The sequence below is a fragment of the Simochromis diagramma genome, unplaced genomic scaffold (genome assembly GCF_900408965.1).
Source record: "Simochromis diagramma unplaced genomic scaffold, fSimDia1.1 OVJJ01000304.1, whole genome shotgun sequence".
NCBI lineage: Eukaryota > Metazoa > Chordata > Actinopteri > Cichliformes > Cichlidae > Simochromis > Simochromis diagramma.
In genome coordinates this window covers 4962649-4986156 of record NW_024387030.1, presented here as the reverse complement: position 1 = coordinate 4986156, position 23508 = coordinate 4962649, and the positions used below count along the sequence as shown (strand labels likewise).

Here is a 23508-nt window from a genome sequence, read left to right as displayed (position 1 = left end):
TGAAAATTACTTATTAAACAGAATGAATGAAAAAAAAAATTACTTTTAGCTTTCAGTCGTTTCTATTCTGATGATAACACTGTAGTAGTAGTGTAATAATATATTTCTAAAATAATATTTTCATTCATCATCTTAACAATCTGGATATTATTTAAACCGATGACTTATCAGTTGGTTAAAAGAAAAAAGACAGTATTGGCAAAATAGGAAGTGAAACTTCCTTGTTTATCTTTTAAAAAAAAAAAGAAAAAAAGGACATCCAGAATAAAATCTGCTTTCTCCCAAACTTGATGTGAACATGCAAAACATTTCTTTTAGTTTGAATGTTGTAGAGAAGTCTAAATCTAACCAGCCGCAACCGAAAACATGTGCATGAAGGGAGACTATAAGTTTTAAAAAAAAAAAAATAGCGCATTCAAAAAGTGTTGTGTTTACTTTAATATTTACTCTAAACTTCTTAAAGATGTGAAATTACCCCAGTATTAGAGGATAAAAATCAAATAAACAATTTCAATAATATAAAAAACTAAACTTTAAACATTTTCTTAAAACTTACAGAAACAAATCTATTCAAAACTACAGACAAAAAAATGAATAAAAAAAGTCAAGACATAAAACTACAAAAACGAATGAAAACAACACAAAAGACAACAACGTAACTATAAAATCTTTAATTCTCTTTAGAAAATTTTGTACTTTTTCGGTCAAGTAATAATCAAACATTCTTAACAGACAAGGCTGTATCTTTTCACAGGACCATTTTTAAAACAGCCACAGTAATGCTAAACAGTCATCAAGTACAAAGAAAATATCACCATGAAATATATTTACTTCTTTTCCTCTTATGTCAAGCTCCCAACGTATCAATTTTGACATATATCAGCATAGTTCAGCTTTTTAACATGTACTCAGGAAAAACCTTCCAGAAAGCAGCTAACAATCTGAAGCGAGTCTGTTATTCTTCACCCTACTTGCTGCAGTTTTTTTTTTAATACCGTTTCAATAGGAGATGCTCAAATTTAACATGGCCAAAATATAATGAGGTTGGCATATGTGCAAAGTTTAGGTGTGAAAGTTGCCTCTATAGTCTTTGCTCATTTATGTCAAGGTGAGAGTGGATATTCCTAAGAGAATCATCTCAGGGACTCAGCTTTGGCTCTGCTGTTTGCGAGGGGCCCTCAATCCGAATAAACCTGCTTAATGGAAGAAAAGCTAAAACGGATGTTTAACCGAGGAGCTGCCTCAGGGCCTAGTACAAGGTCAATTTGTCAGCTGCATTCACATAAAGCTGACAAGTAGTGTATGTAAGTAAGACATAACTGACTCAGACACTGACAGATTCAGCTGAGTCTTTTGACATAAATAGAAAAACAAACAAACAAAAAATTCTGATGTTAAATGTTGAAAAAGTTGTAGCTTTGAATGCTGCAGGCATCAATCTAATGTGGACGATATTCACAACTTCTACATGTAAATTTTTAGAGGGAGCTGAATAGAGCCTCTTGTGACAGACGTCGACGTCACACTGCGGTTTCATACTCTACGAAAGTCTCGGGAAGAAAATTTTCCCTCTCTTCCAGTGATGATCTATCTTCTTGTGGGAATGCCAGTCCATTACCTTCTTTGTGTTGTGAAGGTTGCCTCTGCGGTGCTGCAAGCTATATGTATATATTTTTTTAATTTAAAAAGATAAAAACACACATAAGGAAACTGATTTTATCAAATATTCATACCTGTGAAAAAGCAGCAAATATTTAACAGTGATCATTTTGATTATAAAAACCATGTTAGTTAGCATGCTGACATTATGCTAAATGCTACTGGTAGACACTCTCTTATTCACAAGGGGTCTCCACAGAAGGTAGCTTTACATGTTCAATTTGGTATTGTATGCCAGAGATCCTTTCTGATACAGCCCCAAAGAAGGATCAAACCAGGGATGTTTCACGTACTGCTAGCACTGCTAGGAATTCATTTTACAGATGCTGAAAGATTAAAAAACTAGATTAACAGTGGAGATGGACAGGATTTTACAAGGAGCCATAGAATGCATTTAAAACATTTTCAAATTCTTGAAATATTTCAGACTTTATTGAAGTGGTGGTGCAACCACATTAACAGATAAGACCCTGAGACAGCTGCATCAGGAAGAGCATACACATTTGTATTAGGTATGCTACACTAACACTGACATGACATGACAGAATCTGACACATTGAAAACATTTTAAAACCAGATGGACCAGTGCCCCCCCACCAAATTTTGTGCTACACATTTCCATAAACTGTTAGAATGACTGACTTATAATAAAGATGAAGGAAGTCACCCAGTCCTGAATCCTTTTAAGTCCTCCCAAATAGGTGAATGCACCTCTTTCAGTTTTAGTCTAAAAAGAACTATGAGTTTCTTACATAGCCCTGACGGATATGAGGATTCCTTACACAAGACTGAAATATTCTTCATTAGAGTCTCTCTGATTATCTGATTAGTCTAACTGTTCCAATTCTTACTTTAAAACCAGAGGCTTTTCAGGTTGTAGCACCTACATTTTGCAATAGCCTTCATCAACCTGTCAGGTCAGCTCAATAAAAATTTGCTTTAAATGACTGCACGACTGAACAATCTGCAATTTGCAGTGTTAATCCAGGCGATTAGCAGTCAGTTAATAAATAAATCTAATCCGCAGGTTCATACATATCACTACTGGATGAATTAATTTTTCATGTACTGCAGCCTGGCATTGCTTCTAGTGACGGCATATAGATATTTGCTCAATAATAAGAAAATAATTACATCCATGGCCTGCAAGCACTGCAAACTCATCCTTTTTCGCTTTCAACTCTGCAATGGGTTCATGATGCAGATGTGAAGTTGTGGTCGCACTACACTACAAACAAACTGCTTCTGTGCAGTTTGTATATGGACACTTTCTGTATTTTACAGGGTTAGAATAAAATGTTAATATGTGGCACTATCAGAGATGGAAAAAGATGCAAGAAAGACAGGACAAGAAAGGAAGGATGATTATTTTCAAAGGCGAGCACTGCTTAGAAAGTGAAATTTACATGCTTGGAATTTTAAAGTGTATATATAATGTTGTAATTAACTTTAAAAAATTTTGAGTCAGATATTTATAAATAAATGATGTGTTGCTGAATTACAATTTCTTGCACAATGAACTGAAGTACACTAATTCTGTGTTATACAAAGACTGGATGAAAATATCAGGAAATTTAGGACAGGCTAAACTGGTTAGTTTGGAGTAATGTGTTAAAGTTTACAGTGCTGGACTGTTTACATCTAGGTAGCTGACACGAATGTATATTCAAAGTGACGATGCTGATTAGATTCACTGAATTGTACCTTTCTTATTGGAAAGGTCTAGGTGTTGGAAATTAGTTATAAAGCTTGTGTAACAGTTACTAATATCATGCAGAATTCGGTTGGCTAAAAAGGGCAGAAAGAGCAAAACAAATTATTCTGACTTATTTAAAGTAATTTAGTTTCCCATGCTGCACCACTACGCCCAAGCTTATTGTTCCCCACCTGCCAAATCCCACTTTAGCCGCCTACAAATCATGATCCTGAAAAGAGGCTCTTCAAAAAAGTCCCACTCTTCCAAATTCTAGTAAACATTTCAAAACATCATCTCTGTGTCACCGGGGTTACACAGTTGTACCACCATCTTTACTTAATGCTTTACTATTATTCTACTGCAAATACATCATATATAAACGTTGCAAGGTTCTTTGCTATTAAATCGATCCTTTCACTCACCGTTTGTCCCAGTGGAGTCACACAGCAGAGCTTCTTCTTCAGGTGTTCAGGTAGAAAACAAAAAAGTTTTCCTAACAGGGGATAGAGTGTTCCTGGCTTCACATCTTCTTCCTTTGTTGGGCCTAAGAAACATAATTAAGAATTTCTAATAAAAAATTTTATAAAGAAAAGTTATGGACAATAAAGATATGCACAAGAACTCACCTACCTGTGAGAAAGCTGATAATCAGGCCTATTAAAATGACCGTAGTGCAGTTAAAGCCACTGTACCACATGTAGGACAGGGAGTAAAATCTCTTGAGTCCAGAGGGTTGGCTGAAGAACAAAGAGATGCTTAAGGAGATGATCAATGAGGAGAGGTCACAGTGTGCAGCCGGAGTGATCCGTACCTCAGAGTGGTATTGTTGAACGCTGTCTGAATAGCAATAGTCGCATTGGCGCCGCATTCGAGTGGTAGTGGTCTTGTGCTACGAGTGAGGATGCTTCCAATGCCGAGCCAGAAAGCCACAACCAGTCCTGCACACAGACCTACCAGAGCTCCCTGGAAACAATTACCAAAATAAGTTAATAAATAAATAAACAGCATTATTGTGAATTTACGTTAGAAGTCAACTTACGATGGAGTTGGCCCACGGGAAGAACATCCCGAGACAAAACAGACCAAGAATAGGACCACCAACCATGCCGAAGATTTTCAAAGCCACCTAACGTTAAATATGATAAACAATCGGTCCAAACATAGAAGTATGTTGATTATAAAGTTATAACCGGTGCGAGCTTACCTGTAAAACCGAATCACCCATGAGGTGAGTGAGATATGCCATGGCCAGGCAGAGCAGTCCATAGGACATAGCTTATTAAGGAGACACAAGTATAAACTTTAGGGTCAAAGCATCATTTTCAATTCACTGCTTTAATTCACAAATTGCAACATTTAAAGCTTCAGAGAGCAGACCTAAAACTTTGGACAGCAGGGTTGCTCTCGCCTCTGTCATGGCAGGATATTGCGGTTTGATGAGGTCTTCCATTGTTACAGTAGCTAATGAGTTGAAGGCCGACGATATGGTGCTAAACAAGAAAAGGGAAAAAGGGCGTGTAACTTTAAAATGCAAATTAAAGGCATGTTTCACCTCTTGGATTCTAGTTACCAAATCATTACAGCAATAAGAGTTGATGTAAAAGATAAACAACCGCAGTTACCACCTTGTATTATAGGTCTGTACCAAGTCTTATCTTTGAGTCCAGGTGAACTTTGATAACAAATTTGAGGAAATGCTCTTATTAATTATCTTCAAGAGATAAAGAGAATGGAACAGTGTTTCAACTCCACAACAGAGCTATAAAGCAAGCACCACATAAACCGTCAGGTTCTCTTTATGTTTACTCGCTTGAGAAAACCTACAATTCCTATCAGAGATAGACACAAATATGTGACATCTGCGCGTTAGAGCTCTGAAACTTTCAAACTTGCATTTAAAAGATCAAAATTATGCAGTGTGTTCAGTTCTGAGTCAGTAAAATGGACACCAGGAGAGTTTGTCACAAGATCAAAGTAAAAGTCACTAAAAGTCACATCTGTAGATAAAATGACCTACAAATGAAACACAAACATTTACATATTTTCTGTATCACCAACTTCATAAATGTAAATTCCAGCGGCAACGAGACTAGCAGCTGTAAAATTATAGCAACGGTTTGTGCTGCTGTAACTTTATAGCTGGGCTTAAACTGGTGGCGTTACTAAGCTACATCTCTACAGGTAAAACTGGTTCCTTAAGCAGTGAATCTATACAACACTTACAGTGGGGCAAAAAAGTATTTAGTCAGCCACCGATTGTGCAAGTTCCCCCACCTAAAATGATGACAGAGGTCAGTAATTTGCACCAGAGGTACACTTCAACTGTGAGAGACAGAATGTGAAAAAAAAAAAATCCATGAATCCACATGGTAGGATTTGTAAAGAATTTATTCGTAAATCAGGGTGGAAAATAAGTATTTGGTCAATAACAAAAATACAACTCAATACTTTGTAACATGACCTTTGTTGGCAATAACAGAGGTCAAACGTTTACTATAGGTCTTTACCAGGTTTGCACACACAGTAGCTGGTATTTTGGCCCATTCCTCCATGCAGATCTTCTCGAGAGCAGTGATGTTTTGGGGCTGTCGCCGAGCAACACGGACTTTCAACTCCCGCCACAGATTTTCTATGGGGTTGAGGTCTGGAGACTGGCTAGGCCACTCCAGGACTTTCAAATGCTTCTTACGGAGCCACTCCTTTGTTGCCCGGGCGGTGTGTTTTGGATCATTGTCATGTTGGAAGACCCAGCCTCGTTTCATCTTCAAAGTTCTCACTGATGGAAGGAGGTTTTGGCTCAAAATCTCACGATACATGGCCCCATTCATTCTGTCCTTAACACGGATCAGTCGTCCTGTCCCCTTGGCAGAAAAACAGCCCCATAGCATGATGTTTCCACCCCCATGCTTCACAGTAGGTATGGTGTTCTTGGGATGCAACTCAGTATTCTTCTTCCTCCAAACACGAGTTGAGTTTATACCAAAAAGTTCTACTTTGGTTTCATCTGACCACATGACATTCTCCCAATCCTCTGCTGTATCATCCATGTGCTCTCTGGCAAACTTCAGACGGGCCTGGACATGCACTGGCTTCAGCAGCGGAACACGTCTGGCACTGCGGGATTTGATTCCCTGCCGTTGTAGTGTGTTACTGATGGTGACCTTTGTTACTTTGGTCCCAGCTCTCTGCAGGTCATTCACCAGGTCCCCCCGTGTGGTTCTGCGATCTTTGCTCACCGTTCTCATGATCATTTTGACCCCACGGGATGAGATCTTGCGTGGAGCCCCAGATCGAGGGAGATTATCAGTGGTCTTGTATGTCTTCCATTTTCTGATGATTGCTCCCACAGTTGATTTTTTCACACCAAGCTGCTTGCCTATTGTAGATTCACTCTTCCCAGTCTGGTGCAGGTCTACAATACTTTTCCTGGTGTCCTTCGAAAGCTCTTTGGTCTTGGCCATGGCGGAGTTTGGAGTCTGACTGTTTGAGGCTGTGGACAGGTGTCTTTTATACAGATGATGAGTTCAAACAGGTGCCATTCATACAGGTAACGAGTGGGGGACAGAAAAGCTTCTTACAGAAGACGTTACAGGTCTGTGAGAGCCAGAGATTTTCCTTGTTTGAGGTGACCAAATACTTATTTTCCACCCTAATTTACGAATAAATTCTTTAAAAATCCTACCATGTGAATTCATGGATTTTTTTTTCACATTCTGTCTCTCACAGTTGAAGTGTACCTCTGGTGCAAATTACTGACCTCTGTCATCATTTTAAGTGGGGGAACTTGCACAATCGGTGGCTGACTAAATACTTTTTTGCCCCACTGTAAAGATTCTGTAAATAATAGAAATAGTGAAAATGAGTCACTTCCAATTGTGAACATAACCTGTTCCAGCCCAGGTTAGCTGTTCAGCAGAAGTTGCTATGGTGATCTAACCTGAAAAGAGAGCCACCTTTATGGTATTCTTCATGACAAATAGCCTACAAGTGCAGCAGGTTATTCACACTGGAATGTATGACTTTAGACTCAGCATAGCACACTAATCCATTAATCTTGGTTCGTAGTACACCCCCCAGGTTCACTCTGTGTGTGTGTAGGAGCAGTACCTGTGCCCCACTGACAGTGAAACTGCATCACAAAGATCAGCACAGCCACAAATTACAGCAAAAAAGAAAAAAAAAAAATTTTTATTTTTTTGTCTCTTCACTTTTAATGAGAGTGAAAAACCTGCTTTCCTTTTGGAAATGTGAGTTAAAATGTTTCCTATTTTAACAAAGATGCATGTAAACATCATGCAATGTTGGGGTCATGGACAATTATTGAAAATGTGTCCATACGTGACGATGAGTAGATAATGCAGGTATCATGACAAGCCTAAAGCTGAGGGATGAAATACTGTGGAAAGAGGATTGGTAGTAAAAATTATTCTGTCTCTGCAGAAACTGTGGAAAGTCCCGTACCTGAGGGCTGCACTGAATAAACAAGCAATGAAGAGTCCAGGCAGCCCAGGCAGACCGTGCAGCATATCCATCACAAAATATATCACCATCTGTGGGAAACAAACTATAAACATATCTTCCTGGTACCTTCAGTTCGATTTGCATAAATGTATAATTTGCCAGGAACAAAACACATATTGTATCATCTCTGATGTCCAAAACACACTAGAGAGACATGAGTCGAATGTAATGAAAGGTATCACTATAAAATATGCAAATACCAATGCTGGGGTTTTTTTGTGCTCTCAGGGGTACTTTGTTTAATTCGGCACGAATATTTTTGATTATCCTTCATATTTCACTTCAGATTTTGTTTACTCCAGAGAAGAGTATGACAGTTATGCAATATTCATCCTGGATGGATTGATGGATGGATGGATGGATGGGAACACTAAAAACATTACACAACACAGTGCAACTCACTGCATCCCGTGAAGAACTGGCCAGCTTGTCAGAGTGGTCCTCTCCACAGTAACGTGCAAACATGACCAGCCCCATCACACAACTTAGAGCCAGAGCCAGCTGCAGGGAGGGAAAAACCATGTAGCAAGACCTGCAGGAGGTTGGGAACATAATAAGGTGCTAACTTTGAAGTCAGCTTCTTGTCATTTTCTTTTTATTTCACTCATCCTTTTTGCAGATGTTTTTTTTCATGTTTTTTTGGAGCACCCTCCTTTAAACTTGCAGAGCAGAGTGGCTAACACATATAGCTAATCTAACAGCCACGGGATTTAATAAAGCACATGAATACATACAAGCTAGCTTGAAATAAAATATTGAGAGGCTCTTCTACTGTCTCCTTCCATCTCTGTTGTGTCATGAATAACTGTAGAACATATTATCAGTATGAATCCACAAGAATCTTTGCTTTATTATCAAAGCCACTGCTTACCTGACAGCCTCTTTCTCTGTGCGTGAGCTGAGGTATCTTTGGACCTGAGCCTGGTTCACACCATACAGGGACAGCATGAGGAAGACCCCACCGACCCCAAGAGTCCAGAAGGTGTGTCTCTCTGTCGGATCTGGGTTTAGACTGTATCACAGGCGAGAGAGAGAGAGAGAGAGATGCGGTTTAAAGACTATATCTTATGAAATCAAATGCATGGACCGGAGCTCTTTCCAACAAGCCTCCATGTAGAGTAAACTTGCAACAGCAGGTAATGATTCCAAATATACTAGTTGAAGAATACAGTCCTGGGTTAATTTAATAAAAAAAAGCAATAGCTGACAAAACCTTTCTTAAAACTGCAGAAACAAAGATTTGCAAGTACTAAATATTGAAGAGAAACACATTCAAGCTAGATTTGATTTATTTTTTTCCTCCCTCTACTAAATAAGTGGAGGTTTTAATGCCACCTGCAGTACTATAACCTGCATTTAACTTGTAGGATAGGTGAAGGATTGTTTTTCGTTTGTAAGACAGTCTGCAAACATTTTTTCAGATTTTCCGCATCCATGTAAATCCAACCGCTACTTTGCTGAAGTAGCCTCAGGTGCCAACAGACACATTTTTACAGCTCCCATGGAGCCAGGTGATATTGGTTTCCATCTGCCAGTCATTGTTTAGAATGCAGATAAATTTTAATAACCAAATGCAAACCTAATTTCTCACCAGAAAAACCGCACTGTGGTTTTTAAATGTACGAGCTACAACAAAACAAAGCATTAGATTTCAGAGTGCTTTAATTCTGCAGCTGTTTGAAAGACTGTTAGAAAGAAGGAAGTTTCGTGTGGTTGCTGGTACGAAAAATAACGACAGCTTTATTGGAGCGTGCGATGTATTTGACTATCATCTGGATATATATGCTGTGTATTTTATTTTTCCCCCATCTTCATCTGCATGCAGCTAATGTGTGCTCAGTGTTGTACACCCCAGAAAGCTTTCAGTATCAAATATCATGCCCCTTGCCTGCATATTTTACATATTCATATGAAAACTCTATAAAGAGTCGTTTCCATTAAGCAAACTTCAAACGCACTCGAGACCAGAGATGCGGTTTCCCTCCCAGACTTTCCTCCAAACATCAGCCACTCCTCCAGTCTTCTGCACTCCCACCACAATGACAGCCAGCTGCCCTGCAAACATCACAACAGTCTGAAAGACGTCTGTCCAGATGACGGCCTTCAAACCACCCTGAGACAAAAAGGCACCGAAAGCATTAAAAGGCTACATGTGTGAATCAAGAAGTATTCAACTGCTACTCAAAAATAAAGACCCAACTAAAAAATATTTATGGGTATTTTTTGCAGGTTTTTTGTCAGTTCTGTCAGCAAGTTATTTTTATAGAGTAGCAAAGGCAGTGTTGACAGAAGAGCAAGTCATTCCTATCAGGTTAAGCTCAATGAAATCACTCTCAAGTTATTCAAAGCCCTTGTAGATGGCTGATTCAAACTGAGCCTGTGATGTAACTCACCAGTGTTGTGTACAACGTGCACACTAGTCCAGTGGCCAGCACTGTTCCCCATAGTTCAAACCCAGTGACTGCAAAAACAGAGACAGAGAGCAACCCACTGAACTACAAGAATTATTTAGTTAAGTTCAATGAGAAAGTAAAAAATAAATAAATAAATAAATAAAGATAAATGACCTCTTTTTACCTGCATTTAGTGCAAAGGCAGGAGTATACACACAAACTCCCATATAGATAACCTGCAGTCGGGCAAAAAGAAAATGTCAGCTTCATAGAAAAACCTTTGAACTTTAAGGCCTTTGTATTATTGAATGCACTAAAGCGGTCCACTAAATGTGCAAAGTGACATTAAGTTTATTATCCTTATAGCTGAGAGTAAAAAAAAAGAATATTTACACCGCTTTATTAGATCTGCTTAAAATAAAACTAGAGCTGGTACAACATGACATAGCTGCTGGTTATCAGTCTTCCTCTTCTCCTTCTTCTCCTGCCTGCTCCCTTTAAAGGTCGCCACAGTGGATCATCTGCCTCCATCTCACACTATCTCTAACATCCTCCTCTGTCACACCAACCCTGTGTATGTCCTCCTTCAGTACATCCATAATCTTTTCTGTGGTCTTCCTCCTTTCTTCCTGCCTGGCAGCTCCACCATCAACATCTTTTGTCCAGCATATATCGCTTCTCTGCACACGTCCAAACCATCTCAGCCTTATCTTAACTTTGTCTCCAAACTGCTCAATCTAACCTGTCCCTCTGATGTAGTTATTTCTAATCTTGCCAATTTTGGCCCCTCTCAGTGAAAATATTAACATCTTCAACTCTACCATCTCCAGCTCCATTAAACTTGTCCACCTTCTCTAACCCTGTCATTTACACTTATTCTGTCTTGCTTTTTACCAGTTGTAAATAAAAAAATAAAAAAATAACTGTAATACCTAAACTTATTTTTTGGCACCATCCCTACAGAATCCGATTATTATAAAATGTTATGTTACATTTAAAAAAAATTCTTAATAGGTTACACAAGGGAGGTTATTTATATTTTACTCCTGTGAGAAAGACAGCAGTTATGTTATATTTGTAGCTGTGGTATTTGAATATCAAATATTGGGAAAAAACCTTGCATCAGCACATCCTGTGTTATCGCACTGCAGTGCTGCACTCACCATTTGAAAGATGAAGGTCAAAGTTCCACATATGCGTACTGCTTTGCTGAAGCGCAGCTCAAGATACTGTGAAACAAAGCAGCATAAGAAATCTAAAGATAAGCTCGCTTTAAATGAGTACTGGTGAAAAATGAAAATGCTTCGGCAAACCTGGTAAGCGCTTGAGACGCGCAGTCTGTAAAACACTGGAATGAAAATGTGAGCTGGAATGAAGAGGCCCAGGATGTAGGCGCAGCCGATGAACCAGTACTGAGTGCCGTGCGTGTAGATCTCTGCTGGTACGCCAATGATAGCCACGGCCGACTGGAACGAGGCAATGAGTGAGAGGGAAACGGGGAGGCAGCCCATGCTTCTGTCTGCCATTAAGAACTCTTGAGTCGTGCGCTGACGCCCACCAGACAGAGCGTAGTACAGCCCGATGCCCATAGAGGCAGCGAGTAAGACGGCAAATATCACATAGTCTATAACCGTGAAGAACTTCTGGTCGGACGGGTCCATCTTGATTGTCTCCTGGCTGCAGTTTGAGAAGATTGTGTGCTTCTTCACACACACGGTCAGAAAAATAGGAAACGTCCTTGTTCACACCCATCAGTCATAACAGTCCAAAAACCTTGAAGGAAACAAAAAAAGCTGAATAAATATGCATGTGGGCTGGCTGTTGAAGGTTGGTGCTTTGAATCCTGGGCAAGATACTAAACTCAAGTTGCTCTCTGATGCATCCATTCGAGTATAAATGTCAGACAGAAAGCATTTAAGCATTAAAAAGTGCTTGTATGAAAGGGTGTGAATGGGTGAGTGTTTTATAAAGCACTCTGAGTGCTCAGTTAGATTAGAAAAGCGCTATTTAAGAACCTGTCTATTTATCATTTGCATGTGAGGTGATCTGCTCAGATATCCAGAGTTATTATTTATATTATGTAATATTATTCTATTCAGCCCTTTTCTGCTTATAAAATTTAAAAAACAACAACAACAACTTTGCAAAAGTGGGAGAAGAAACACATCTGCACACAGCTTGTGCTTTTCTTAGACATTTGTGCTCCTGCTCAGACAAACAGATTCAGCACTGAGTCTGCTGTCACTAAACTAATGCTTGCATCAAAGCACCACTGCTACATGAGAATATCACCAATCTGTGCAATGTAAAGCAGACAAACTGAAGTCACGTAACCTCTCACTATGTCAACTTTTCCCTGCTTGTGCTGATCCAAAAATAATGTCAGCTGTTTTAGAAAGGGGGAGGTTCCTTGCTCCTGAGCTACAGCAGGAACCAGTCACTGTGAGTTTTCAAGGTCAATGACATCAAACGTTTAAACAAGCGCTTCCAGCTGTGGCGAAGAGGGGTTAAAAGGTCATTTTAAAACGTGTTTTCCTATCAGAATATACAGCCAATAAAAATATTTCAGTGGAATGTACTATAAATTGCAGTATTTTTTAATTGACTGCTTAACTAAATCAAGAAAAATTACCTAGAAGATTGTTTTCAAAACATTTTGGGGTTTTTTGCATTACAAATAGGTGTCACTCAAGAGTCCAGGGTGGCATCCTCATGTATCTTGTTTTGATTTCCTTCCACATTAAAACAGACTGAAGGTTGAAATCCTTTCATCTGGCCGGGAGCCAGATTAGGTATTAATATACTGTAAAAATCTCTGCTGATCAATTAATTGATCATTTTGCCTCAAACCCCACAAAGGAGGTGCACAAAATACAAGGTCACAAAAGCCTCGTTGTACTATAGCAAAACATGATGCAGGATTTTAAAAGTGACTTTAATTTGACTTGGAGACACTGTTGCTGTAGCTTTGATATTTTAGTTATAAATAACTGTCCCGTGACCGTCTGTAACGTTATCTGCATAACTTGACTGGGTATGAAGGAAATGGCCCTAATCAAGACAGCATGGTGTGTGAGAGGAAACAGTGTGCTAGCGGAGACAGAACAGGTACAACAGCATTGAGCAGGGTTACCTTTACAGGGCAGCACTGTGGGTATCCGGGTGAGTGTAACCGTCACCATGCCTTTCACTGAGACGTTCAAGAGCACTGCGTTAGTTAAAGCTTGATGAGGAAGGTATTTCCATGAATGAAATCACGACTTTATGAAAATCAAGGGTTGTATTTTCAAATAAACGTGTGTCTTGTGTGTTTAAACTTATGCTATGTTGAAAAAAGGACTTGAACACACTTACCATGCTAATCTGTCGCTCCATTGCTCCATGTGATCGCAAACTGTTTTTGATTTTCTTCCGGGGTTGGAGAAGTGGGCGGTGTGGTGACGCAACAGCCGCCAAAATCAAAAACTTGCAAGAGGAGTGGATGTTTACATCGGATCAAGTACGTACAGAAAAATAAAGAAAAAGACTCGGGAAACATGGAGGGAGCACCTGCGAAAGGTACCTCGGAGCGAGAGCTTTTAACTAGCTTAGCGACACCGCAAGCTAGCTTATAAAGAACATTGTTGTGATGCAAAGTTCGTTAGCCTGCTAATGCTATGAGCTAATGTTTATTAGCCCAACAATACAACAGTAAAACATTCGTTTGTGTCCTTTAGAAGTTAGTAAATGTGTGCTTTATCCTCAGGTGTTTTGAGTCACCTGAGTCTGCTGGAAGTTAGAGCCAGGAGTCGTAAAACTCAGCTTCAGCAGCAGAGTCGTGTGATGGAGCTGAAGGCTAAAGTTGAAGCACTGAAGACCCAGAGAGAGCAGCTGAAGGCACAGATACAGACGCACCAGGTTTGGGGACTCATGGTGGTAGAAGCTAACTTAGCGGACAAATATTTACGCAAAACACGTGATAAATTTATAAAATTATAAGCCGTATTTATATTCATAAAATATACAGTTTATAGTAGGATTACATTGAAATCTTTATCAAGATATAGTAGTTTATGTTAGTGTTTTACTTATATACTACAGTAGAGTTCTCATCCTTACGTGACCATTTTCAGAAGAATATTGTATTTCTTTGTTAACCCATTTAACACCGATCTATAAATCATTCAAGCATAAAGAAGGTACACAACTCGAGAGATGAACCACTGTTTGACAGGCATAAAATAGTATTTTTGATTGGGGTTCAGATCCTGATTGTTTACTTAGGTGTGAGAAAGCAGTGATAAACCAACTGATTTCATGTTAATATGATGCTCACATTTGAACTGGGTCTGAAACGTTACATCACTTTCACATGCTGGTTGCACTTTCCTGTTACAGGACCTCCAGAAACTGAGGTTGGCTATGGACAAACAGTGTGCAGATGAAGAAGAAGAGAACATGGAGGAAGAGTCGGAGAACTCAAAACTTTTGCGGCTCATGGCCAGACACACTCAGCTGAAAGATCTTCTACATGCTCATCACCTCATTGGTATCAGCCTAACTGCAGTATTATTTCCTCTGGTTCAGTGTCACCTGGAGATGTTTTCACTGACTTTTTCCAGTGTGTCTCATATTTCAGATCTTTATTGGCCTGTTTTAATCCTCTCTTTTTTCCTGCTCTGTTTTATTTGCTGATATCATCAGGTGGGTATGACATCATAAAGACTCGCAAAGGTAAAGGAGCGTGCGTATCTATCGCAACGGCCTATGAGGACGTCTTCTTAGACACCTTTAACCTGGAGATTGATCTGAAGCCAACTGTAAAGATTAGTCGCCACAACATCCCTCCCTTTATTCCCCTAAACAACCTTGCTGAGCAGAACAACATGCAGACAGACCTGAGGGTGTTTCTGGACACCCTCAGCAAACATCTCAACGCATTTGCTGGTCGCAAGCAGCAGCTGAAGCTTGTTAAGGTGCCAGATTTCACTTTTTTAAATTATATTTCACCATATCCCTCAGTAGCTGATGTTGACTCCATGATGTCAGCGTTCTGGGAGGGCAAAGCCATCTGTTGCAGGACTCAAAACATATCTCTGGCTGGACATTTGGGCTTGTTCTACTACAGAATTAATTTACACTTTGATTAAATTATGAATAAGAATATAACAATCAAAAGTACCCTAAACAGTTGCACAGTTCTTTTTATGAAACCTGTAGTTTTGTTGGTGAGCAGTAGAAACCGTGGAGTTTTGTTCCATTCGTAAATTTTGAAAGCCAAGAACCCATTAATGTTAAGCACAAACTATTTATGGCCTTTAAAGCACAAAACCGTTTTGTATTCATTGCTATTTGTTTTAAAACAATATCAAATTGACCCTGTTTTGCTTTTTGTTTATAGGAGAAACATAAGTCGGTTGAGGTGATGGAGAGTAATGTTTTATGTTCACTACTGGTGCTGTTATTCACTGTGCCGAGAGAAAAGACAGCTGTGCTCTGCACACTGGACTACACGGACCACACCAGATGTCTCCCCACACGAGTCCATCTTGAAAGTGAAGGTAGGAGTTTCACATTCATTTTTGTTTTAAATGCAAACTCAGTCCCATTCCCACAGGCGTATGATGCAACATGCTTTTACGAACATTTGTGGAAGTAATGGTCATTGTCACAAGCGGTCACTGAATTGCAAAAAGGAAGCTTGTGAAATCCTAGATATTCAACCATCAGCTGCAAGTATATTAAAAGTGGAAGTGTTCAGGAGCCACAAGAGGTCAGCCACAAACGGTTCATGAAGTGACAGGACTGTTTCAGTGGCTGAGCAGACTTTTGCTGTAATGCGACCCGATACTTTTGTCCATTTAATAGATGTAGAAAGTCTGTTTACAAACATGTGATGTTGTTGTTAAAGACACCCATAAAACTTAAATTTGGTAATGTTGTTTAATGTTGATTTCCTTTTGTTTGTTGCAGACAAACAGCTTCCCGATTCTCCACAGTGGAAGAAAAACTGCACCTTACTTATGGAGACTCCTGTGCATAAAGCTTTAATAACCATGAAGAAAATGGGAAGCATTGCTTAATTTATTCACTAATATGTATTAAATGAGTTTTGCTGTTGCATTTTGCTAAAAGAGTAATGTACTTACTCATTTTTCATTTTTGTTTTTAAGGTATTAAATTGTAAGAAAGTGAAGTTTCCAAATGTTCAAGCAAAAAGTCTTAAAATTCAGGCAATAAAAGTCATATTTGTGATGCGATCGCTGTTTTTTTGTCCCTGTCTCTATATACATGGTCTGTAAATACTGTCTCTGATGTTGCTATTAACTTGTGTGTAACATCAACCTGCCAGAGGGTCTACAGATGGAAATTAGGCTATAATCTGGCATAGTTACATTTGTTAAAATGTTCAATAATATGTATTGTCCCTCTTTCTAATAAAGAAAGGAAAAACATCAATTTTATTTTATTTATTATTTTGCACACTGTTGCGCTGAGTACAGTCATACAGGTATGCTTGTTGCCATGGCAGTCTCAGCACATGTAATACAATAGCCCATTGTAAAGCGTGTCTAGTGCAAGCGGTTGTCGGTAAGTGCAGTAATTTTTCAGCAGCACATTCCTTAGAGATTCAGTTTCAGCATAATCAAGGAGTTTGTTTCACATCAAACAACTAATAAGAAATAGTTTCGTTTTTAAGATATTGAGTTGTGTAAAAGTAAAAGTGCCCAAACTTTCAAATTCCTCTACGAAAGTTTCGTAACAACCTCCACGTCTTTTTTATCTTTCAGCTTATCTATAAATTCCATCACCTTCTTGTGTAACATCTCTCTCTGAAGCAGTCTCAGCCTTTCCATTTCCTCTTGGGCTTTCTGCTGTTGCCTGGCCAGCTCTTTTTCTGATATTGAGTCAATCGTTGCAATCTGTTTCATCTGCATAAGTGACAAGTTGCTCTGGACTTTCCCTTTGTGTCTCACAGAACTTGTAGATTTAGTCGATGGTGGTGGTGCTGATATGGATCGACCCTGTTCCACGAGTTTAGATCCTTCATAGCTGGATTTGCTAGAACGCAATCGTCCAGCAGATGTGTATATCGCCCTGGAGAAGTTTGCGTCTGCATTTCTTTCATACTCGGCGATTTCTTTCATAGCGATGCTGACTGTAGCTTTTGGTTCACAGACTTGTACCATCACCATCCGTCTTGCTTCATTTAGCAGTTTGTCCCTTCGCTGTTGAAGCATTTTCTGGGTGTAACGGTGCTGTTTATCCAACATGATTAGCTTACGTTGCAGATCTCGGTCCTCCTTTTGGTTTAGCACTCTTAACACTCTTTGTAGTTCAGGTCTTCTGTAGATGTGATCCATTATGTCCAAGAACTAGGGGGAGGAAAGCATTTTCTGAGCTTTTTTGTTTTTTAGATTAAAACCAAAAATATCAGTTTTATTACCTGATTTTTGTGCACTACTCTGAGCGCAGTCGTACAGGTGTGTTTGGTCTCATGGCAGTCTCACCATCTGTAATATAATAGCCTATTGTAAAGCATGTCTAATGGAGGTTTTGTTAGTGATTTGCAAGTGTGCAGTAATTGTTCATCAGCGCATTCCTTAGAGATTCAGTTTCAGCACAGTAGCAGGGCTTCTTGCACGTTACACTGTGACTGTGAAAAATACTTCAATTTTGTGCAGTTTTCTCCCTCCTGCTTCATATAATTCACTATTTGGGGTTATGATAAAAAATGAATTGTAAATGTACATTTTGGGAGAAAATGACATTATGAGTTACCATTTGTTTTACTGTAAATGCTGTGCAAATAAATACAATCAGAGACTGTTATTCGAATATCCTAAACTGTTGCTTTTATATAAATATTGGTAATTAAAGATGTGGTAGTTTTAGAAACACTGAGCTCATGAATCCTCGCTATTCTGACTGAGAAAGATTTGCTTTGACACAAGTCTTCAGTTGTTACTTTAGCCATTGGATCATCTGCAAACGTGTCATCCTTCTCCAACCTTCTTTCTCATCTCCTCCTTCACTATATCTGTGAATCTTACCTGGTCTTCCTCTGACCCTCCTGCCTGGCAGCTCAATGTTATCTTCGGCCGGATGTATCCACTAACCCTCCTGCCAGTTTTTCATTTGGCAAAGATTTAATGCTGAATTCGCTTCCCGGTGAAACCCTCACTATTTAACTGGGCTTGGGACTGACACTAGGAGTACTCTGGGTTGAGCCATAAAATAAATATATATTGGTCATGATCTCCACTAGCTTTCTATATTTATTGATTGGTTTTTCCTAATATTTTGATCATCTATTAACTCCTTCAGCCATTTTAAGCAAAAACATTTTTTTTTTTATCATTACTTTAAGTTTTTTAGCATCTTATTTGACAGTAAACTGAATCTTTAGAGGGTTTTTTTTTTCCTTTGATTGATTGATTTGGGATTTGTCATCTTCTTGTGGGTGTTTTCAATCTGCTTTTTAGTAGACTCATTTATAATTGAAGATAACATTTGTAGAACTTAGATCCACATTAACATGAACATAAGACAAACTATGCTTACGAGAAAATCGCTGTGCTACAGCAGGCAGAAAACGAAAAAGTTGAATAAATATTACAAAAACATGACTCTAGTTTGTTAGATTTCTCAGTTTACTTTTATTTGTCTCTGTTCCCCATAAAATATTAACTGCATATATTAAGTTATTATATAAATGAAAATAATACGAAGTGTCCTGATCATATTTACAAAAAAATGGTGTAAAATTGCAATATACCTTTAACAAGCAAAGCCAGCCCCTCTGGAGTTTGGCCCTCCTGCGCCAAAACTGAAAACCAGGCTTGAAGATGGCACAACAAAACTTCCCAAAATGTCACACAGTTACTCCAAAGTTGATCAGCTGTTGACATCGCTGCTTGGTAAGTTTATTCTCTGCAGTGATTTGGCTTCATTTACATTTGCTGTTCGCTCGTTTTCAGCTGCTTATCTTCACTGCTGCTTCGCTGGTTTTAGTCGCTCAGGTCAAACAGCGTAATCAATCAGGTTTGTCGATTTACATTATTTAATGAAACAGACAATGATTCGGACATAATCTAAAATACAGCCGTCTAAAGCGTGAGAGAATGTTGCGCATGCGCATTACGGAAAGGGGAGATTACAGTATAATGTAAAAGCAGAAAAACGCATACGTTTACAATAAGGAGTTTCTCTTTTCCGCTTTTTCACGGTCTCTTCTCCATGTTTTTTCCCTTTGTTCTGCTAAATAGTTCTGATATGTCTTCATCCCCTTGAGTTCCTGGCTTGTATTCAGCATTTTCAAACTTTGCGGTTTAAACGGTTTTGGTCCCATGTAATTGTTTAGAGATGTAAAACTGTGTTAACCGGAGAGTCAAACTGTTTCTGCTACTTCAGGTGCTGACTTTGGCATAAATAACTGCAGATGAGTTGGCTGTTACCAAATACGAACAGTTAATTTTGATCTCACAGAGGTTTATGCTTGGATATTATTTAAAACAATTAACGGCAACAATCCATAGCCAGATAACCTAAACCACTAAACACTGAGGCATTTTTTAATACATTTGGACACACTGGGTGGAGAAGATCACTGAGATGATCAATCCGCAAAAGATATTATATGCAAATAAACCAAGTTGGAGGCTTTATTTAGTATAAACCACAGCATTAGTTTACTCTTAAGGTTTTACACCAGACAGGAGCTGAAGCACATTGCTGTTTTAAATATGGAGCACCTAAACAAATCTATGGAAATGCAGATATCAACAAATAACACTCATTTTATAAAATTCTGCTTTGTTGTTATTATTAGAAATTATGACATACTTTATGTTCTGTAACAACTTGTGCTTTAACAGCTTAATTTCCTCTTTTGTTTTCCACTCAAATAGCAATTGCCCCTGCAGAGGTTATCTAATGCATCCAATCCTGCAACCTGGAAGATTTTTACTCAGAAATACGTGCCACACGGTGAGTGTTTAAGCACTAAATAAAGCCTACATAAAGTTGCTTCAGTTTTACATGCTGCAGTTTTTCTTGTTGCACTACTTGCAGGTCAGAAAGAAAAATGTAGGCCTACTCTACTTTTGTTTTCAAGGTGTGGTCCAAGCATTACGTTAGTGTTGCCAAGATGATGCGGGCAGTGTGTGTTGATGTACCCGGAGGACCGGAGAATTTGCTGCTGCAGTCTGTTCCCAGACCTAATCCCAAAGCAGGAGAAGTCCTGATTAAAGTTCATGCAGCTGCCCTCAACAGAGCAGACCTGTTACAGGTAGATTATTATTATAGCCAAAAGAGCATAACACAGTGCTATTCTCTCCTGTAAATCTCATAGCCTGCTTTCAGTCTTCTGTGACTCACTGTATTCTGAATTATATCTAAATTTGCATAACACAGGCCTAAAAATAATTATCTTGTGTTTTCCACAGAGACGAGGCCTGTACCCTCCTCCTGCTGGTGAGAGTGACATCATAGGCCTGGAGGTAGCTGGTACTATCCACACCCTGGGTCCAGGGGTGAAAAAGCAATGGAAACCAGATGACCGGGTCATGGCTTTGCTCTGTGGAGGAGGATATGCAGAATATGTTTCTGTGCCCGAGGAGCTTCTCATGCCCGTTCCCTCTAATCTCACAATGTGTCAGGCTGCTGCAATCCCAGAGGCCTGGCTCACTGCTTTCCAACTGCTGGATTTTGTTGGTATAACAAACATTTCTGTGTCTCTTTGTTTTTCTTCATATTCATATGTTTTTTGGATAAAGATTAGACAACTGAGTTATTAAATGAGTCACATTTATTTCTATTTGACTTTTTTTAATTAACAAGAGGCCAAAGTCAGATTTGGTTCAAATTCTATACTTGCCATCTGTCTTCTCTGCTCCAGCTCAGGTGAAAGAGGGTGAGGTGGTGCTGGTTCACGCTGGAGGCAGCGGAGTCGGAACAGCGGCCGTTCAGCTTGTTCGTCTGTTTCGGGGTGTGCCGGTTGTCACTGCCGGGAGCCCAGAAAAATTGAAGCTGGCTGAGAAACTGGGCGCTGTAGTTGGATTCAACTACAAAGAGGAGAGCTTTGCACAGGGAGTGCATGACTTCACTGGAGGTGAATTTTGGAAATCAACATGCATTTAATTTTGCTGCAGGCGACGGTGCAGTGTCTCTGCTGATAATTCCTAATGATAGCATTGTTTTTGCATACTTCAGATTGCTATCAAATGTTTTGTCTTTGTTTCACAGGCATTATATTGGAGTTAAATGTTTCCAACCACTGTAGCAATCAGAGCTTAATGCTACATAGCTCTTCTGTAGCTTTCTAATAAATGCACATCAAAGAGCTTTGGTAACCAACTCCAAAAAAATCCTCCGTCAATACTTAAGAAGAAAGTCAAAACACATGATTTCATTTTCAAGGATAAAAGAAAAATGAGTTGTTTTGTAATTTTAGTTAAAAAAAAATTTATTCAATCTGTCACAGTGTATTTGTTTAGAACAGGGGTCAAGCATAAGACCGGGGGAGAATCGGCCTGCCAAAGAGTCCAATCAGGCCCACTGGAAAATGCAAAGGAGGGCATAAAGATTGGAGTTCTCTGCATATTTTCATTACATTTACAACTTTTCCTACTGATACAAACCTCCCACATGGTCATTCATACTGCACTAATGTAGTAAAGTAGCATTAAAAACAGCGGAAGGATAGAATAGTTCCTGTATTTTCACTCTCCAGTGCAGAAATGTAGTCTTCATTGGTCTTGTTTAGCCTAACTAACCTACACCACAAAACACTGAAATAATTTTGAATATATTTGAACACAATGGGTGGAAAAGGTCACCGAAATAACAAATCTGCAGAAGAGGATATGATATGCAAATAAACTGGGTTAAAGGCTTTATTCAGTATAGACCACAGTATTACTTTACTCCTAAACTTTCACACTAAACATGGAGTCAAAGTGGGCTGTGGTGGACCATGATGTAAAATAAGATTAGCATCTCTGGTTTGGAGCTATTTTGAATCAAGAACATGATTGTATTGGAGAAGGGCAGTCACCTGTAATTGTAAAATCTCTAATTTCACAGGCAAGGGAGCAAATGTGATTCTTGATTGCATTGGTGGGCGCAACTGGGAGTCAAATGTGAGCTCTTTGGCCATCGATGGCAGGTGGGTGCTGTACGGCACCATGGGAGGGAGGGCGGTAGAGGGAGATCTGCTGGGCAAACTGCTGTCCAAGCGAGGCCACTTGCTCACTAGTCTCCTCCGCTCTCGCAGCCTGCAGGTAAGAATTGAAAACAGAAGTGACACAACAGCTGTGTTTCTTCATCTCTGCGCTGACTCATGTCAGTGTCGCTTTCCTCTCCTGGGTCTAGTTTGCCAAAATGAGGCAACTTGCTTGGGTTACTTTTCAGACATCTCTTGTAATATATATGTTTGCAACTGGACCTGATATGTACTTTGCATTTTCCTTTCACAGTACAAAGCTGACCTGGTGAAAGCTTTTACAGGCAGGGTGTTGCCATATTTCTCAGACCAGCCTGCCACCCTGAGGCCAGTGATTGACAGCACATTTAGCCTGGATGACATTGCAGAGGCTCATAAGCACATGGAAGCTAACAGAAACATGGGGAAGATTGTCATCAATGTGATTCCACAGATTGAGCAAACACAGTGATGAATTCATACTGTAATAGAAACGCACTGGCTTTGAAATTTCCCAAAATACTGAAACCCACTGTCATTGTAAAACTTTTCTTTTGTTAGGAATATTCATAATTTACTAATAAAATAGACCAAATCACTGTTTTTCATTTTCTGTTCTAGTATTGTTACGATTACGTCCCGTGTTACTGTTCTTTTTTTATCCCCTATTCATTGAGGTGAGTTTTCTCCCGTGGTGGTATTACTCACAATTTTCTACTAGCAGAATGACAGAAATATGCATTTCAATGCATGATCAATGTTTACAATAGTTAACTAAAAAGCTAATTTGGGAAAAAAGGAAAACTAACTCACAAAACTAGAAAAACATAGTAAATGTTTTAAGTTTTAATCTTTGGCAGTTTAGATACATTTTATTATCACAGCCTGCCTGATTAAATTTTGTTGCATTTGCTTATTGAGACTTGGGACGTCTACATGATTGTGAGTCAGCTGACATTTGTACTGTAACAATACCTGTTTTGATTTTCCTAAATTTTGCCCCTGATAATAATCCTCAGGGGTCACCACAGCAGATCATCTCCCTTCATCTCACC

At 39.1% G+C, this 23508-nt stretch overlaps 3 protein-coding genes and 1 long non-coding RNA gene across 8 annotated transcripts; 2 read left to right on the top strand and 2 right to left on the bottom strand.

Annotated features, from left to right (window-relative positions):
- Positions 1-656: 656 nt before the first annotated feature.
- On the bottom strand, positions 657-13743 carry slc5a6b (solute carrier family 5 member 6). 4 transcript variants are annotated; one of them, XM_040041882.1, is made up of 17 exons: positions 13624-13736; positions 13403-13459; positions 11583-12042; positions 11433-11498; positions 10454-10505; positions 10270-10337; positions 9835-9989; positions 8748-8888; positions 8279-8408; positions 7817-7905; positions 4733-4845; positions 4560-4630; positions 4395-4481; positions 4167-4318; positions 3986-4092; positions 3778-3899; positions 657-1658 (listed from the first exon to the last, which is right to left on the bottom strand). In XM_040041882.1, exons 3-17 carry the CDS (start codon positions 11928-11930, stop codon positions 1521-1523), a joined length of 1839 nt encoding a protein of 612 aa, XP_039897816.1. In that variant the 5' UTR covers positions 11931-12042; positions 13403-13459; positions 13624-13736; the 3' UTR covers positions 657-1520. The 4 variants fall into 4 exon arrangements, with proteins under 4 accessions (XP_039897816.1, XP_039897817.1, XP_039897818.1 ...); XM_040041883.1 differs by having other exon boundaries at positions 13403-13477; positions 13624-13698; XM_040041885.1 differs by having other exon boundaries at positions 1575-1658; positions 3982-4092.
- On the top strand, positions 13320-16707 carry cenpo (centromere protein O). 2 transcript variants are annotated; one of them, XM_040041889.1, is made up of 7 exons: positions 13320-13377; positions 13696-13827; positions 14015-14166; positions 14647-14797; positions 14953-15224; positions 15650-15809; positions 16222-16707. In XM_040041889.1, exons 1-7 carry the CDS (start codon positions 13335-13337, stop codon positions 16329-16331), a joined length of 1020 nt encoding a protein of 339 aa, XP_039897823.1. In that variant the 5' UTR covers positions 13320-13334; the 3' UTR covers positions 16332-16707. The 2 variants fall into 2 exon arrangements, with proteins under 2 accessions (XP_039897823.1, XP_039897822.1); XM_040041888.1 differs by having other exon boundaries at positions 13328-13431.
- Positions 16613-19142, bottom strand: LOC120739915. The gene is made up of 3 exons (XR_005697302.1): positions 19028-19142; positions 17696-17762; positions 16613-17624 (listed from the first exon to the last, which is right to left on the bottom strand). It is a non-coding gene; the product is annotated as an uncharacterized LOC120739915 (long non-coding RNA).
- On the top strand, positions 19045-23056 carry tp53i3 (tumor protein p53 inducible protein 3). The gene is made up of 7 exons (XM_040041887.1): positions 19045-19169; positions 20160-20238; positions 20366-20539; positions 20697-20964; positions 21149-21361; positions 22336-22532; positions 22728-23056. The coding sequence occupies exons 2-7, from the start codon at positions 20185-20187 to the stop codon at positions 22923-22925; spliced, it is 1104 nt and encodes a 367-aa protein (XP_039897821.1). The 5' UTR covers positions 19045-19169; positions 20160-20184; the 3' UTR covers positions 22926-23056.
- Positions 23057-23508: the final 452 nt, after the last annotated feature.

Bases quoted from the DNA above. Each gene is read 5' to 3' on its own strand.
- slc5a6b (XM_040041884.1), bottom strand. From the start codon at position 11,930: ATGGACCCGTCCGACCAGAAGTTCTTCACGGTTATAGACTATGTGATA. The intron at 3,900-3,985 runs GTAGGTGAGTTC...TATGTTTCTTAG, and splicing joins GATTATCAGCTTTCTCACAG to GCCCAACAAAGGAAGAAGAT. The intron at 1,659-3,777 runs GTGAGTGAAAGG...ATATACATATAG, and splicing joins TGACTCCACTGGGACAAACG to CTTGCAGCACCGCAGAGGCA.
- cenpo (XM_040041888.1), top strand. From the start codon at position 13,335: ATGGTGTGTGAGAGGAAACAGTGTGCTAGCGGAGACAGAACAGGTACA. The intron at 13,828-14,014 runs GTACCTCGGAGC...CTTTATCCTCAG, and splicing joins GGAGGGAGCACCTGCGAAAG to GTGTTTTGAGTCACCTGAGT. The intron at 15,225-15,649 runs GTGCCAGATTTC...TTTTGTTTATAG, and splicing joins AGCAGCTGAAGCTTGTTAAG to GAGAAACATAAGTCGGTTGA.
- tp53i3 (XM_040041887.1), top strand. From the start codon at position 20,185: ATGCATCCAATCCTGCAACCTGGAAGATTTTTACTCAGAAATACGTGC. The intron at 20,239-20,365 runs GTGAGTGTTTAA...TTTGTTTTCAAG, and splicing joins TCAGAAATACGTGCCACACG to GTGTGGTCCAAGCATTACGT. The intron at 21,362-22,335 runs GTGAATTTTGGA...CTAATTTCACAG, and splicing joins AGTGCATGACTTCACTGGAG to GCAAGGGAGCAAATGTGATT.